The sequence below is a fragment of the Python bivittatus genome, unplaced genomic scaffold (genome assembly GCF_059951505.1).
Source record: "Python bivittatus isolate LINGU-HERP-01145 unplaced genomic scaffold, Pbiv_v1 ctg000610_np1212, whole genome shotgun sequence".
Taxonomy (NCBI): domain Eukaryota; kingdom Metazoa; phylum Chordata; class Lepidosauria; order Squamata; family Pythonidae; genus Python; species Python bivittatus.
In genome coordinates, this window is record NW_028277088.1 from 40030206 (window position 1) to 40048390 (window position 18185).

The following is an 18185-nucleotide window of genomic DNA, read 5'->3' on the forward strand; positions in this document are numbered from 1 at the left end:
GTTTTCATCCAAGACAAAATGGAATATCCCATTGGGTAGCTTGTTCCCATTGGGTGGGAAAGGGCACAAATGCCCCCTGTCAAACTGCAGACACTAAGCAGAGAAGGCTTCAAAGAATGGTTTGATTCTATCCTTAGCATATGGATAAGACCCATTAATGATTGCTGGAAGCCAAGAGCTACCACAAATTAGATCTTAGTTAAAGAAAACTTCTTCTTCTATATGCAGACCTGGAGGATGCCCCACTGAGTGAGTGCTTTTTCATCCCCAATGAAGGATTTGCTCCCTCCTTCCTTGGGGATGAGGCCTGCTGATTAAAGTCCCATGAAGGAGTATGTCCTTGGCCCTGTAGACCACAAGCTGCCCAGAGGACTATCATCTGGGTTCTGTTGCTCTTCAACTTGATAAAGCCTTCTAGACAATCACTTGAAAGGAAGAAGAGGGATGTTTGAAGGAGAAAGAAAAGTCACATTCATTTTTAAATTTGTATATTTATGTTTTGGTTCCTCACAATTTCACCATAGATTACTTTCCACCCAAAGATACATAATGGACACAGAATGGGCTTGATGATTGTGTCCTGAACTCTGCCTTCCGTAGAGCAGATTCATTTGCCACTCCTTTAATAGTTAAGAAAGCCTTTATTCTTTAAACAAAATTTAAGTACTGGGGCTCAACAAAAAAACTTTGTATTATTGTCTGTGCCTCAGTGATCATCCTTTTCACAGTATAGTAGATTTCTGCCTTGTCATGTTATTGATATTAATTGAAATACCATTTTTGAACCTTGCTACAATGATTTAAAAGCTTGGTGAGCTGGGATTGTAAGTATTTCTGTAAAATTATTGGCTCTCATAATCAGAAAGAAAAAAAAATTATCTGTAATAAAAGAGATTTAGGTTTTTAGTTCTGCATATAAAGTGCAGTTTTAAAGTTATTTTTTAACAGTGCTCACCTGGCAGCTATTACTGGAGCACAAATAGTTAAATAAGATGCTTTCAAGTAGAAGAATTAATCTGATTTTCCAAATATCAGAAAACTGATCTTATAAACATGTTATTTTGTCAAACTCTTAACGACTATGTACACAATGTTGGATTGCTATGTACTGCTGTATCATTTTACTTTTGTATTATATATGGAAATACTTTTAAGTGATCCAAAATGTTTCTACATCACTATTCAAAGCATGAGATGGATATTATATTTTGTGCGTCACAATCCTCGTGTATTTTTTCAGAAAAACATAAAATATCCTTCCTCGGTTAGGCCAAGGCTCATCTCAGTCCACATTTTGTTTCTCACGTTGCCAACCAGATGCTCACAATCAGAAGATGCCTTTGTCCCTCCCTATTGGTCCCCTGCTGCTGGAGTTACTCCAATCTGGAGGTAACGTTGAGGTTTCAAGGCCAATATCTCCTGAAAGACCTGCTCTCTATCAAAGTACCCAATTAATTACGCTGAGCTAGTGAATTCCCTAGGTCAGTTATAGCTGTGTGTGAAGAAGTGCTTCTTTTGCCCCACTCTAAATCAAAGTTTCACCAAGCTACCCACTATGACTTTCAGGTCTTTTTTCTGGTTACTTATGGACACTTCAGACCCAATCGTTATTTATGTCGTGTAAAGTTATGTAAACATTTATCAGCTTACATTTACTTAAACTGAATTGCACTTGCAATTTGGTTGTCTGTTCACTAAGTTTTAAAAGATAATTCACAATCACTTTTGATTTTTGTCCCTGAATAATTTAGCATCACCCACAAACCTGAACTGCTTGGTTCTTACTCCTAACTAAAAAAGCACTGGTCCCAACACAGATACTTGAGGGACTTCACTTCTTATTTCTCTCCAATGAATAAATGTCCATTTACTCCGATTCTTTGCTTACTGTTTTTTTTACCAGTTCACAGTCCATAAAATAATAGATCCTCTTATCCCATAATCACTAAATTTTGTAGTAGGATGGGGCAAGATTTACCTTGATGGAATCCATACTACTTTTCTTCACCAACAATTGTTTCTCTGTGTGCCCAGTTATTTTTAATTTGATTACTGTTTCTGCTAATTTGCCTGAAACAGACATTAAGCTGTAATTTCCAGGATCTCTCCTGGGCCCTTTTTTAAAACTGATGTCACATTGGCTACCTCCTAGTCTTCTGATACTGAGCCTGTTTTGAGAGACAAGTTACATATTTTTGCTAGGGGGGCAGTAATTTTATATTTGAGGTTTTAAAGAATTTTCAAGTGGGTGCCCTCAGAAAATGATGATTTGTTATTGGAAAATAGAATATTTTCTCTTATTTCCTTAAATTTGCTTTGGTTGTTTCAGCCTCTTCCCTAAGAAATTGAATATACACTCAGGTATCTCTCTTATACCTTAGGTAGAAAAGACAGATGTAGAGAATTAATTCAGTTTCTCTGCAATCTCCTTGTCTTCTTTGAGCATCTCCTTCACACTGCTCTTATCTAACAGTTCAACTGATTGTTTTCTGCTTTGAATATATTTATTTATATTCAAAGCAGAAAACAAATAATATATTTATTTATTTATACATCAAATTTATATCACCACCCAACTCCCCCACAAGGCGGTTCACAACAAAACAATTTAAAATCAGTAAAAGCATAAATAATACAATATAAAATACAATTATTAAATACAATAAAATCCAAGAGATAGTGAAATTATTTCAGCCTGTGACCAGATAATATTGGTCAAAGGTAAGACTAGGGAACCAGCCAACCCCAAAACTGACTATTCCCATCCCCACCCCATGCGTGATGACAAAACCAGGTCTCCAGTTTTTTTCTGAAGTCTAAAAGGGAGGGGGCCAACCTCACTTCTGGGGGAAGAGTGTTCCAAAGGGCAGGGGCTACTGCAGAGAAGGCTCGCCTCCTGGACCCTGTCAGATGAAATTCTCTTGCAGACGGGGTCCGTAGCATGCTCTCTCTGCATGACGGGGTGGGGCAGGTTGATATAATGGGGATGAGACAGTCCTTCAGGTACCCTGGACTCATTTAAAGAAGTTCTTATTTTCCCCTTCGTGGTCTTTTTTCCCATGTGCTTCTCAAACACTTTTTTTGCATACCTTGTTACCACAGTTGTTCTCTTTTTTATTTTCATTAGGACAGGGTTTCCATTTTTTAGAGGTTTTCCCCTTTTTGCCAGATATAACTGTGTTGGACCTGCTGGCAGTTTTCAGTTTGCATGAATACTAAATGAAATAGCATTTAGGCAGTGTTTCCCTATTGGTTCCTATTGGATCTGGTTGTGCCAGAATATGGTCACTACTTAGGATTAAATCTAAGGTTGCCTCACTCTTATTGTTTCCGAACACATTATCCTAAAGCACAATTATTTAGGATATCTAGACTTTTGTTTCCTTTGGCATGGCCTGAGCATGAATATACCCAGGTTATGTGAGAGGAATTAAATCCCCCATTAGTAAAAGAACTTGTCATTTCCATGCCTCCCTGATATCTTACATCTCAGGGTCACCCTCAATATTTTGATCAGGTGGGCAATAGCATATCCCTTGATTTAATTTACATTTGTGGCCAGTTATTACCACTCACAGTGTGTCAGCCTTATGAGACCAGACAGGAAACACAGCCAGATGAGCTAATTCTACTTTATTCTAAGATTACATTAACATAATCTTGGAAGTCTGAAACTACTTCTCTTCCCCATCCCCTTTAGAGCCCAAAAACTAGGGAGGGTCTCTTCTGAGCCTCTTGCCCTGCCCACATTCCTACCTTGGGTCAAACTGCTTTTTATCGGACTGTTCCCTTGGTTCCATCTTGTTGCCCTGCCTCCCAAGATCATTCCCACATACCATTATACAGTGGTTGTATGGAGGAATTTGGTCTTCCAGTGTTGTCTAAAATGTTTGATTGTACACCTCACCTGGGGGCAGGGAGGACTGGCCTGCCATTGCTCTAAAAGCTGTCTCCAGGGTTAGGGTATTTATATCTAGGAATTAATATCTTCATTCCATTACATTTCTGTTGTAGCCACTATATCTATATTCTAATTTGCAACTAAATACTCTAATTCCTCCTCAGCTTGGCTCAGAGACAACAAGCATTGGCCTAGAAACATCTGTATACCATGTCCTTTTTCAAATGTTATTAGCATGAACCTTCTTCACAGCCTTTATGTCTCCTGGCCAACCTTTATTTATCTATTTGATATACATGTATGCTACCCAATCATGCTCAAGGTAATTGTAAAGGGCTGAGAGAATAACTTTGGGAAACAGAAGGACCACATGGTAGACAATAGTCTGATAAACGAAATCTGAGTCCAAAGGAGAGATAGGGGTGGACAGAGCATATCAGAAGGGACCTTCCCTAGTTCTCTGGAATGTAAAGGCAGGGGAAGGGGAAGTGCTTTCAGACTTGCAAGAACAGGCAGAATAGAAATCATAGAAAATCTCAGCCACCCTCCAACCTACTATAAAATCCCAAGGCAAATTACATAAAAGCCATGCCCAGAATAAAATAAAATCAGAACAACTCCCAGCCATCCACCCAAACGCAGCCTTAAACCACTTCTAGTGCAAAAGTGCTTCTCAAAAAAAGGGGCTGTCTTAACAGCCATATGAAAAACCAGCAAGTTGGGGACCAAATGAACCTTGGTTAAGGTGTTATACAATTTTGGAGTCCCCACTGAGAAAGATTGCTTTGGAGCATCCCCTCATCTCACATTCCCCCTCTGAAGGCCTCATAGAGTGGGCACATTCTAGTTAGAAAATTTGATCCTGAAAATAAGCTGCAGCTGAATTGAGCCATGTAGGGATTTCTGGGTTAACATCAATACTTTGAATTGGACCTAGAAACCTACTGGCAACTAGTGCAATAACCATAGGTGTTACAGGTGTTATACTACTGAAGCAATTTACTCCACTGTGTAAGTGGGCTACCATGTTCTAGATCAGTTGCAATTTCTGAGTCATCCTCAAAAGGAGCATCATGTAGAGTGCATTACAGAAGTCTAATTGCATGGTAATAAAGATATGAGGCATTGTCACAAGAGCTTCTCAGTTCAAACAAGAGCAATTGGTACACTGACCAAAGTTGGGCAAAGTTTCCCCTGGTCATGGCTAAGCAAGGAAAACCCCAAGACTTGCTGTTTCAGAAGTACAACTCTGTCCAGAGCTAACCTAGTAATCAAGAAGTCAGATTGTTTACCTATGAATAGTACCTTCATCATGCTGGAATAGAGTTTGAGTTTATTTTGTCCTACCTTGTCCTTCATAGCCTCCAGATACAGTAAGAACTTCCTCTGCATTTTTGGCCCAGCCAGGAGTGATATTGTATTTTGTCACTATCTTACTGATAATCCCTCACTCCAAACCAACAGATGACCTATTCCAGCAATTTCAGATATATGTTAAATAACAAGGAGAGAGCTGAACCGTGTGTACGCCACACTGAAATAGCCAAAGGCTCAGCTGCTCCTCATCCATGATCACTGACAGGAACTGCTCATTTAGGAAATCAGAAAACTACCATTAAATTGATGCCCACAACTCCCAGGCAATCCAGAAAGATACCATGATCAGTGATATCAAACACTACATAGAGATCTCCTAGAATCAGGAAGGATACACTCCTTCCATCCAGGTACCAAAGAAAGTCATCCTCTGTGGCAACTGAAGATGTTACTCAGATGAATGGAAGTTTATCCATAACTACTTGTGCTGCCGCATTCTGGACCAGCTGTAGTTTCCAAATGGTCTTCAGGGGCAACCTTATGCAGACTGCATTGTGATATTCCAACGGTGAGATAATAAGGCAAGAATGACCACAAATAACACCTCCAGGAAAGTGTCTACTGGTCCATAGGATAGACTGTGCAAAAGCCCTTCTGGCCACATCTGCCACCTACTTTTTGAGTAAGAGTAGGAGAGTTTGTGAGTCCAGGAGGATCCTAAGTTACATTCCAGTTCTGCCTGGTGAAGTACAACTCTGTCAAGAACTAAAGTGGGTAGGTCTCCTGCAAACTGAATGTTGATGAAACCACAGCCACTCAGTCTTGCTAGGACTGAGCTTGTTCCTTTCCCTATAAATCCTAACAGTCTCCTGATATCAAGACAGAACCACAGTAGAATTCTTTGGTCAGCCAGGGGTCTAAATATACAGTTGGGTGTTGCCTGCATATTGATGATATCTGTCTGTATATGTTGGCAGATGACTTCATCCAGCAGTCTCCTCCAGTTAAGAAAGGTGGCACCCATTCATTAAAGAGGCATTTGTCACTTCTAAATCCCAATGCACCCCCCTTCCAGCTGCCCACAGGAAATGGGTGGGGCATCATCCAGCACATAGTGATGGAGTTCATGCTACCAAGAACCCTATTCACTTCTTCAGACTCTATAATCTCAAAAGCATCCCAGATAACTCTTTAAGACATCATCTCAGGCAGCTCACCTGACTCTATCCAAGTGGTGTTTAACCCAGGACAAATGTGATTTTATCTACAAAGAATCTCACAAATATATCCCAGCAGAGGAATCTTCCAACTCCCTCCTTTCAAGAAGGATGCAGGTAACTCTGAAAAGAGCTTCTGGACAAGAATATACAGAAGCTATAAGAGCAAAAATGGTTTACTATTCTTATAATCTATGTATACTCCCAGATGTGGGACTTTATTGTGTTCAGTTTCATTCATTTGTTTTTCCATCAGCATTGTGCTGGGCATCTTTTCAAGTGTTTAATCTCTTGGAGCTCTTCAGTGAATCAAGTTCCTCAGTGAACTGATGTCCTCCTTCCCCAAGACCTTTATTCTTAATAGCAAGAGAGCTCTCAGACTAAGGGTGGGACAAAGCTGTCACAGTTGAAAAGGTTTCATTTATATACCTGTCTGTCTAAGCATCACCAGCTTAATCAACTTGGTTTCAAGGGAAAGGACTTGGTCCAAGTGCCAGGAGTTCATTGCACTAAGCACCAACATAGAACTTAATGCCCAGTAGATAGATGGTCATAGATTTGGAATTCTACAGAATTAACTGGAAAGCACCCTTGCCTTCCTGCTTTTCCATCTTCATTTATAGTTGTAATTGCTTATCATTGATGGGCTTGGTTTTGATTTCACTGCAAGAACAAAGAAAATAACTTCATTTTGATGAGATCCAAATCAGGCCATCCTGTTAAAGGATAGCAGTCTAGAGTATATCGATTTCAGGACTGCATTATAAATGTAAGCTTTCCAGCAGCTGTGTGAAGTTGGCACCATAGTATACTTTTCTTTAAAACTTGAATCACTGATGTCCTAATACTAGAGTTGTGACTGTAATCAAGGCAGTCTATAAATGTGATTAAATAAACAGACAATACATAACAACCTGTGACTCCTGGTATATCTGAGCTTGACATATAAAACAATGCTACAACTGCCCTTAAATAATGAAGTTAGTTAAGTAGTGCTGACTATCACATCCTATAAGTTGCTGATGGTAATCAAAGCTATAAGACGCTTTATGTTCTTCAGGGTGTGGTTGCTGATACCTCTCCACAGACTGTAGCACCTTCATCACAGGAAGCCAGTGGTCAGCAGCAACAGATGGCAGTGGAAACATCCAGTGAACATGCATCTGCATATTCGTACCAACAGTCAAAGTAAGATTATTTTAATTCCTCTAAAAATCAGATTTATTCTTAAACCCAGTTCCAGATTCATTAAGAGCTTCAGTGTCCATATGAACATTGTTGGCACTGACGAATTGATGCTAATGATAGGCTAAATATCACTTGTTTTATTTTTCTGTTTTAAGTTACACACATAAATTAAGTTACACACATAAATATACTTTTTGTTTTGTTTTGTTTCTGCCTGGGTAGATATACAGATAAACAATCCGAGTTTGTCATCAAGCACCATTAAAAAAGTGGATGGCTGCTGTTTCAATTTATATAAAGAATTATAATCCTGTTCACAAATTAAGCCCATCTAATTAAATGGGACTTTCTTGAAAGTAACAATGAGGATTGTGCTGAGGGAGCTGATGCAGCCTTCTAAGACTAAGTGATAAATACATGATCGAGGTGTTGAACCCTTATTACTTCAGTAATACATGCTTATTACTTCAGTGTACATGCTAACTATAATAACAGAATGGCTGTAGTTGTATGGGGGGAAAAACAGGCTTTCAATCCTTTCAACAAAAGTTTGAAAACTGTTTGGGTCAAATGTGCAGCCTACTTTTCTTCCAAATCAAAATTGGAGGTCTGCTTCATTTTACATCCAAGAGAAGCCAGCTTCTGAAGGACCCACCTCTTTATATCTATGTGAACCACTGCTCTATGAATGCACTCTTCTTGGAAAAATATAAAACCAAAGCAGTCCTCATGCAAAAACAGGAAGTTTCCTTTGAGGAAGGGAAGTCTGTTACCTCACTGATATGGATAAGGTAAAGTCTCCCTTGATTCAAGCTCCACCCCTGGTGACTTCATGAACATGTCCACATGCCCTTCTGGGATGTTTTTCCAATTTCAGAGTCTAGCCTAAAGCACTGCAATTTCCTGGTCTTCTCCCATCCATGTACTAATCAGGTCTGGCCTTGCTTAGCTTTTAGAGATCAGCCAACATTGGCTAGGTACTGCCATCTAGCTAGGTTAAAAGGAATTGACTGAATTGATACTAATAGTTGAAACTCATAGGCATGTTTTAAAAATTCAGTTGCCTCTTACTAGCAGTTTTCTCACAATGCAATAATGTTCCCCAAAACTTAGTTTGAGAATTGCAATGTAGCCATTCAAAATCAGGACATCTACTCTGATCATGCCATGGCTCAGCAGTCCCTTGAAGCTAATCCAGGTAGACTTTGGGAACCCTGGACTAACTTAAGACTTTAAAACATTTCCTGAGTAGAACTTGGAGCTGTCTGTATTGCTAAAGCAAAATTTCAGTAGAGTGAAAGTTCAACCCATAGAAGTACAAGAGCTAGACATGTTTGTTATGTATTTTCAGGGAATGAACAATATTTCAGGGGATGGGTATGTATGCTCCTTGCTGTATGCTACCAGCTCCTTGCCATTCCCACCTGGCATTTTTAATTCCTCAGGATGTTTTGGAATTTAAATGGCAGCTGCCAACAATGATGCTCATTTCCCCCCAAATACTCCTCCAAATTATGCCACCCACATTCCTGGAATATTTTGAAGAAATGTTTGGAATCCAAAAAAAGCCATGAGGAAGCCACAAATGTTCTTTATTGAGTGCTACCTTCAGATCAGTTCAAAAAAAGTTGCAAATAATTAAATAGGTATTTATAATTCATTGTCTCTAGACTAAGGAAATTTATCTTCAATAGAATTTAAAAGAAATAAGATTTTTATTTTTACTTAATGAGTGTTTTAATTCACTGTTTTGCAGACAATAAACAGGACTGAAAAATGTCGGTCAGCAAAGTTTGCCTTGAATGGAAAAACTTCACTGAACAAGAAGTTGGCTTCCAGTTTGCACAGGCGTCAACATTTTTTTTTTCATTTTCTACCTTACCCAACAAGAGTGTTTCTGTGTGCTGTGCAAATTGTTCAGTCATGTAGTCTGATAGTTTTATTTTTGCTAATTTTTTTAATTAAAGGGGAAAAAACATGGCAAAATACTGGGTTGATATTTCATCTGAATGAACATTTGAAATTCAGAATTTACTTGGAACTGTACATATATACTTTTTGTTCGTTTTGTTTTATTTTTGTTTTCCAAAACAACAGAGAAGTGATGATGTCAAGAGGGAGAAACCTGAGATGAAAACCAGTGGTCTTCCTCAAGAATCCAGCTACTCTTCCCCCCTTGTTGAAATCAAGTGTGTCTTTCATTTTGGGTTTGTGTGCATATGTGTGATTTTTTTTAAAAAGAAATGTTTAGGTAAGATTTATCTTGAATCTTAATTGCCTTAATTTTAAGGACGTCAAAGGCTCTCAAGGCAAGCTGTCAACGTCTTGGTAGAAGAGAATGGATTCCAATGTACACCTGGATCAACTGGTGCTGAAGTTCAACAGACTGAATTTTTAGGGTGAACAAACAACAACAAAAAATTAAAAACTGTACAGTTTAGCAGAAAATGTTTTTTTCTTCTTTTGAAGAAAAACTGTTGATAAAGGAACTGTGACAACTTCAAGAATTGAAAAAAACAATGCGAAGACTTTTATGAACTTTCTTAGTGTTGACAGAGAAGATCTAGAAGGCTAAAGTGTTTTACAATAAAATTATTGAAGGGGGGAGGTCAACTTGCATTTTAAGGAATTGCAGGGGGGGTTTCTTGCAGAATGTTTTTTTTTTAATTTACAAAACGTGATTGTTGGCCAGAGCATTAGTGCTTTTTATCTGCAGTCTTTTTTATGAGCTTTAAGGAGTTTTTAGTCTGCTTTGCTTGTCACATTGCAAACACCTAGCTTAAAAGCATTGGGGGGGGAAAAAACTTAGTAGATAGGAGCTTATGGTCAAAAAAGTGCAAAAAAGCAATAGCTAGAAGAAATTGTTGACAATTTCTGTAGTCTTTCCTAGTTGTGATCAAATGCAGCCTATGGATGGCCTGTTTTATACCAAAGATGAAATGACACCCTACCACAGTCCAGAAGATAGAAGGTTATTTTTTTCTTTTCTTTTTTTCTTATTTCTTTTTAAACAAAATCTTTATTTGACCAATATGGCCGGACCAGTTGTTACCTTTGTGTATTGTTTAAACTTTCTTCCACTGGTATTTTGCATTCTATGTACTTAGGCTTCTAATCAAAAGTTCTGATTAGTTGGTACTTAATAGCACTTAGCAGAATTTCACAGCATGAAGAAGATTTAAAGCGCCAGCTATTCAACCCGGGTGTGTTTTAACTTTGCTGCGCTTTTCTGCTGCATTATTGGTTTCCTTTTGTACTGAAACAAGAGTCTTCCTTCTTTATACCATCCCGTGTTTTGTTTTGTTTTTGTTTTTGTTTTGTTTTTATTTTGTTTTTGTTTTGTTTTTGTTTTTTGCCTCCTCTCTCCCTGTGTTAGCTTGCAGTGCTGTGAACCAGCCATCATCATCTGGATGGTGTGTTTGAATCACTTAGAAGAGGCCACTGAAAATGGTTAATGTTTTTCTTTAACTGTCCCAACCAAGATAAAAGTTGAAAATGGCTTGTGTTAATTCTTTCATACAAGCATGAAGTTAACAATCACTTTATACTAACTGGATTTCTGTTGTCTTGATATGTTTACTGACAATCAGCGATTAGTTTAATTAGGCAAAAGACAAGAGTGACTATGTTGAATCAGTGCGAACTTATTTTTAAAAGATAAAAGAATATATGGAATCTATATATGGAGGATCCAGGAAAATACCATCTCCCACCTCATGGTGGTTGAAGAAAGACTGTTTTTCCAACAGCTATGGGGGAAACATTTTACAGTAAACATTCCATCCATTTCCAACTTACTTGTTCTTTGCTAGATGTGGCAGTCCAGGAGTCATCTCTTTCAGACAGCACTATTTAAATGAAGAGGAGTTAAGTGTAAATATACATGTGCCCATGGAACCTGCAGAGGTTCCTAAAGGCTTCTGCCCTCAAATTAGAACTGCTATTTATGAATGAGGTAGGGAAGTACAATATTTCTTTTTGAGACCAGGCAGAAAGATCTGGCAAACGAAGCACTTAAGGTGGTCCTCCATTAAAGAAAAAAATAAAGAGTTCAGTGCAGTGACTGTAGTGTATTAAAAACAGGGTAACCATAGTGAAAAGTGAAAACAAAATGTTTTAAAAATAATAAAACAGTTTTTTGGGGAGGGAGGGGGGATCAAGGAGATTCAGCTCACCCAGTTTTACTATCAAGGACACACTCAACATGACTCCTACATAAGCCCCAGTGAAATAACACTAGGTTTGGGCAGGAGCATTATTGTGCACAGAATCCATGGTTACCTTTAAATGATTTTTTTAAAAAATTGAGTATTTTTTTAAGAATACTAAAAACGTTTCCTTATTTTTTATGTAGTATTTCGTGTTTGGTGGGGTTGGGGGTTGGGTAAGCCCCCAAAATGGCTGCTAAATGCAAACATTAAAAAGCAAAAAAAGAAGAAAAAAGGAAAACAGGATGTCACCGGGCTGGCATAATGAAAAGGACCTGGTTATTTGAGATGCATGTAGTTTTCAGAAACTATATAGATAATTCAAAGGACCACAGCACAGAGAAAAAGATTCTAATATTACAGTAAAGACCTCTAGCTTCTTCCTTTTTTTCATGTGCTTTGCCAATGCTGTTTACTTTCCGAGAGCATCCCTTGATTTTTCCTCCTCGTTTTCATTTGGAATAGGTGTGCCTGTTGAAAGGGGTATGAGAAAAATGATCAAGCCAGCCTGATTTTCTTCCTTTTTATGCTTTATCTCTTTGTGTGTGTGTATGTAAATATAGAGGTTATCCTCCTGTGGCACAATTCTGTTTTAATACGAAAGAAGCATGTGTTGTGGGTTGGTTTGTTTTTTAATTGTCTCTATGAATTCTAGTTTGGTGCAAAGAATAGTCTCACTGCTGTCGACAGCGAGGCTGTAAGGTAGCTACCGTGTGGCGGATGGATATGGCTAAGGTACCTCCTTGTTTTGGTTCAGCCCTCTGCGGTTTTCTTTATACTTTGGGTCATTTTCCTTTGGGTCTGTTTCCCAAATCAGGTTCAATGCTCAGCGTGGGATTTTCCATTAAAGTCAGGCATCCTCCTCTTCCTCCTTGCTGGTAACAATGAGTTCATCATGATCACCTCAAGTGTCTGAGAACTTTATATGTTTTAATTCTTTGACATCCTAGCAGTTCTATCATTTTGCAAATAAATAAAAAGGTAAAGTCTCTTTTGAATCAAGTGTGACTCTTGGCAACACGTCCTTATTGGGTTTTGTTTCGTTTTTTTTTTTTTAATGAGGAACATCGTTTGCCTTCTTCTGGGATATTGTTATTTTTGTTTTACTTCCCAGTCTTTCCTATACCATAGTATTTCCTGATGGATGCCCATCCAAGTACTAAGCAGGGCTGTTCCTCCTTAGCTTTCTGAAATCAGCCAGTCAGCCAGATGTTACTGTCTATCTGGCCATTACAAGTGGAGGAGAAAGTGATCTACTCTTCCAATAAATTGTTCATTTTGATAGATTCCCCCTTTTAATGTATCACCAAGTTAATAATTGATAGTCTGGAGACAATTAACTATGTTTGAGCCAAACTGCTATAATCTAAATTTGAACACACCTCAAGAAAACCAAAAGCTGATGCTTGATTTCAAATTTAGTTTTATTAACCGTTTTGTTCATTTTATAGCTAAGAGACTTTATAACAGCATTAAAGGTGCTGCATAACTTGTATTCAGTATTTGCAAGATGTATAACACTGATGTTCCAATGGGATTATATGATCTAAACGATGTCAGTGACAAAGGTGGAGAAATTATTTTTCATCTCCTGGGAAAAATTTGCATATATAAATCTGCCCCCAACTTGGGATAAAATGTATGGAGAGATTTCTATGGATAATAGACTGGTTCCTAAGTCATTACAATTTTATGTTGACAGATCTAACCTTTCAAAAATCAAAAGAAGTTTGATCATTTAGCATGACCATTGAAAATTCCCCTTTCTGCTCAGCTATACAACTCTGTATGTGATGCCACAATCTAGAAAGATTTGGAATGTTCCAGAATTCAAAAGCAGTTTGCAGTTAGAGGAGAAAGTCTAGTGGTCAAAGAGCATATGGAGATTACAGGCTTTCCAGCCCTAATTTTAGAATATCTATTTCAGAATGTCATCTTCAGTCTCTGCATAGTGAATGTATTTTCTATTTTTAACCCAATACCACCTTAACAGTGAAAAGGACAAGTTCCTTTAATGCTACCTAAAAGCATTTCATAATTTCCCACAATGCTAAAACCACTGAAAATTATTCTGTGCCTCTACATGTCCATGTTTTATTCCATGAATATCATTTCTGGAATCAAGAGTTAATTCCTTGGGCTCCATGCTTCTCTGCCCAGATGATACATATTTTTCCTTGTCCGAAATCATATGGAGAGATGCTTCCAGTTGTACACCTCTGCCCTTTGAAAGTTTTAATAGTCTCATCCCAGTGTGGGTCATGACACTAAAGAGCAATGCAAACAAAGCTTCTACTTGTGCAGCAGAATTTGGTAGGTTTTCTGTGTAACCAGTTTACCTTCCTGTGTTAAACCCCTCCTCAGCTTCACCAAGTTGTGGGAAGGGGTAGCTGGTTTAGAGATAATATGATGAAAGTTACCCAGTTGTGATTTATTGCTTGTAAGACAACCCAGAGCTAGATTGCTGAGAAATGGGTTTTGGAGAACTAATACACCATTGGGAGAATGTCAGAAGAAAACCCAGGTTAGGCTTCAATCTCAACAAGATTCTGCAAACCTTTCCTCAGCTTTCTTTTTAAGTGATGTACGTTTAATCCAAGTATTTGAGTATGACCATTGACTAGGGTCAGAGGTGTTAAGCAAGCAAGATAGATAGATACACACACACAGATATACAGATATATATATATTTCAAAACATCATTTTTGGCAGTCCTCAATGATATCAAGGGATGTTTAAATTTCTTCTGAAAGTGATCTTCTTGGTGCATTCCTGTTTACATGGTTCTACTTTTTCCAAGAGGCATAGCGAGAAATGCCCAGTGGGAATGGACAAGTGTCCTGGCACATGATCCACCACATATAAAGCCTTGCCGGCTTGTGCCAAATACGTAAGCGTTGAGGGCATGTGATTTCACTAGCTGATTTCTCCAAGGATTTCATTAATTCCCAACTCATAGCTGAGCAACCCAACCCAGGGTACTCAGGAGTACAGAGGCTTTTGAAGTTGGGACTCCATAGCCACTTCCACTTCACCCAGGAACACTCTGTTTGGGGCCAACCATTAGCAGAGCTTTCAAAGAGTACTTTCCCCTCCAGCTGGTAAACATTTTCTCTTGTAGTAGAGGAACTTTCTTGTCCTATCAAAACCTTGTCCAGTTAGCAGATTTGCAAGGTTGTACTGCCCCATAAACTAGTGCCATTGCAGTTGTTCATTGTGAAATGCATTTTTGGGTATTTTGGAATCAATCCACCATGTTGTAGCATTTTCTGCTACAATTACATTCACAACTAAGGAACAAAACTGTTGATTGAGCAAGTAAGTGATTCTGCAGCAAAGTTTAATATTAAAATTCATTTGACATTATTCAAAATAAGGAAGGATATATCTTTGTAAGTTTGTCTACCAAACCCAGCAGATTTGGGAATGCCTGCAGTGTAGTAATAAAATTTATTTTTAATATGTCACAGTATTTTGATCTAAATTATCTTGTCTGTGTATTGAAGAAATGATACGAAATGCATAAAAAGTTGCCTTGATTTGTAACTTGAAGCCTGAAGGTGGCTTTATCAGCCTTGTTCTCTTCATTTTAATGCTGAGACTAATGTGAGTGAAACAGGTTTAAATACCATCACTTGAACCTTTACCTATCCAGTAAATTTCATGTGAAAGGTAGGCTAATGGGCTTCACCCAATGAATCAACCTCATGGTGATAAAACCAAATACGGACTCTGAAGGTAGTTGTATTTGAGTCATACATAGTCAACTTTTTATTTCAAGGCTTTATTTAACATGAAATTGATTTTGATGTACAAAGGGATAAAAGATCTTTGTTTCTTCTGCATAGGCAAAGGATGTTCGAGCAGTGTGCTGGAACTGGAAAGGAAAGCCCACTGCATATTTCTGAGAACGTCTTCTTTTTTTATGTTGTCAAGCTCCTCTACAGAAGGAGATTATTTCATTTTAAATAAAGCATAACATCGTCATGCACGTAACCCAGTGGTGTGCTGAAGCTGGTTGCACCAGCTTGTGAGAGCCAGTTGTTAAATTATCAGGACTTTTGTGAGCTGGTTGAGAGCCGAGCTGAGCCGCAACAATTGGTGTGCGTGGGGGTGTGGCGTGCGGCAGCAATGGAGCTGACAGAGCTGGTTATTACACATTTATGAACACCCCACTGTGTTTAGCCCCTAGGCATACTTGGCAAGAAGGAGGATCAGTCATGTATCATTGCAAGGCTGCCTGTAGGGTGTGGTCAAAAAAGACAAGATGACAGCTACACCACAACATATGATCAAAGCGCTGCCTCTTTTTGTGTGCATGGGGCGTATGTGACAGACACAAAAAATGGGCAAAGCTTTGATTGCACCATCGTGCCTCCATCTTGATTTTTTTCACTATACTCTGAGGACACCCTGGATCATTCTATTCCTTAGGAGTGGGCTTCAGGAATCAGCCAATGATACAAGGAAGGGGGAAGGGTATTTTTAATCTTTTGGGGAAATCATTCTTCCTCCTTATATAGTTGTATCACCTAAAGTGGATTTCAACTTCAAATTCGTCTTCATACCTCAGATTACAGAAAAGAAACAGTATTTTGACATTTACTAACATGTTTTTTTGTTTATAAATAAATAAATAAATGGAACATATGACAAATACTGTAAAGTGAATGTCAGGTTTGCTTCTGTGAGGATTAAAGTGCCGGTATTTACATAAATGGATTTCTATTTTGACAGTTATTACATCTGAGGTTCTTCCACCATTATATCTATTTGTTAGGAACTGTGAATGATCCACTGTTACTCCCAACTTCTTAGCACATCCCTCTTCTGAAATTATTCTTTTTCAAGGCCCAGGTTATTTCAAAGGGGAAAACAAACTATAATAATATTTCAGACCGAAAATTTGCTGTTTGTGGGATGGAAAAGCATAGAGCTAAGAGACTACAGTTGGTAGCTACTCAAAAGTTAAATAGGTCCCAGTTGCATAGGCTTGTTTAGCAAGTCTTCGCTGATGGAGAAATAGGGATTTCAGTGCTTGTGTTTAAAGGACAAGCAAGGTCAAGAGATGCCAACTCTAGATATTTTTGCAACTGAAAAGAGAAGTCAACGTGATGCATGTGCTATTTCAACAAATGACAAACAAAATTACTCAAGTGATTGCTTCCTAAAAAGGCCTATTAATTGAGCCAAGTGGAACTGTGCAACATTAGAATCTTCTACTCCTGACAAACAAATCTCACTTCCTGATCGTCAAAAGCAATAAACCCTTCTAAGCTAAAATAAAAATATTTTACCCTAAATGTGCAATGACTTGGCCTTAACTTATCCCTAATTCACCACTGACTGATATTGTAAGTGAAGCCTTCCATTTGACTGCTTTGGCAAAAACAAAGCAGAAACTGAATCAGGTTATAGTTTGCTACATCAAATGGGATTTCTGTATTGGTCTTAGAGCAAGGAGCACAATCTTACTCGTTCCTGATTTTAGATTTAAAGTTGACAGAATTTGATTGAACTAAAGGATCATATTGGAACAGCTATCCCTCCCCACCAAGTAATAGTTAATTTTATTTATATGATTCTCACAGGAAAAAAATAGATTTATTCCAAGACTTCATATGATAAATATTTGATTTTTTTTTTCGTTTTGAATTTAAAAGGTTTCCATTTGGTTAAAATGAAACCAGCTCAAGAAACTAGTATCTGAAATTAGATAAATTTTCTATGCAGGGGGAGAGGGAGGAGACTTTTGTAAACTTCCCAGGTCTTAAATTGTAGCCCTAGAAAAACGGGGGGTGGGGGAGAAGTAAGGTAGTGATTCTAACTTGTAAGAATCAAGGGCATATTTGTGGTAATGTTTCATAATGTCATTAAAAGTTCCGTATTGCAGAAGATTGCTTTTTTCCTCTGCCTTTTTTGTTTATTTGTACCATAATCCTTATAGCTGCCATTTTTCCCACTCCTGGGGCTTTCTGTAGATCAGTGGATATTAGGTTTAAACCTCTCTTTTCTTTGATGAAGCTTTCAATAAAAAAAAAAAATTAAGAAAGCATGAGTTGTGTTTCTTTAGTTAATATTTTACTAAAACAAGGAACATATGAAAGTAGCAAAAGGTTCAAAGTGAGATTTCTAAAATTCTATGAAAATTGAATGAATTTAATTGAAACATTATATTCTCACTATTTGGATCACAACCATCTAAATATTTAAATACAGAACTTGCCTGAAATATTTATTCTAGGAATTATCAGTACCATTATAATAATGGCTCAAAAGATACACAGAAATTACTAAGCAGAATTCCCAAAAAGGTGAAAATGGTTTGTTAACAATTTGAAAAAAAAAAGTGCA

The 18185-nt window shown here is 37.9% G+C and overlaps 1 protein-coding gene across 4 annotated transcripts in view; it reads left to right on the forward strand.

Moving 5' to 3' along the window:
* Positions 1 to 17850, forward strand: part of RBMS3 (RNA binding motif single stranded interacting protein 3) — a 609805-nt gene extending 591955 nt beyond the window's left edge. For 3 of the 4 annotated variants that reach the window (XM_088150839.1, XM_088150836.1, XM_088150838.1), the window contains 2 exons: positions 7496 to 7623; positions 9380 to 17850. In XM_088150839.1, coding sequence (XP_088006965.1) covers positions 7496 to 7623; positions 9380 to 9386 — 135 coding nt within the window. In that variant the 3' untranslated portion in view covers positions 9387 to 17850. Of the gene's footprint in view, positions 1 to 7495; positions 7628 to 9379 lie in introns of those variants that run through there. The other variant, XM_088150837.1, reaches the window with a different exon arrangement.
* The last annotated feature ends 335 nt before the right edge of the window (positions 17851 to 18185 follow it).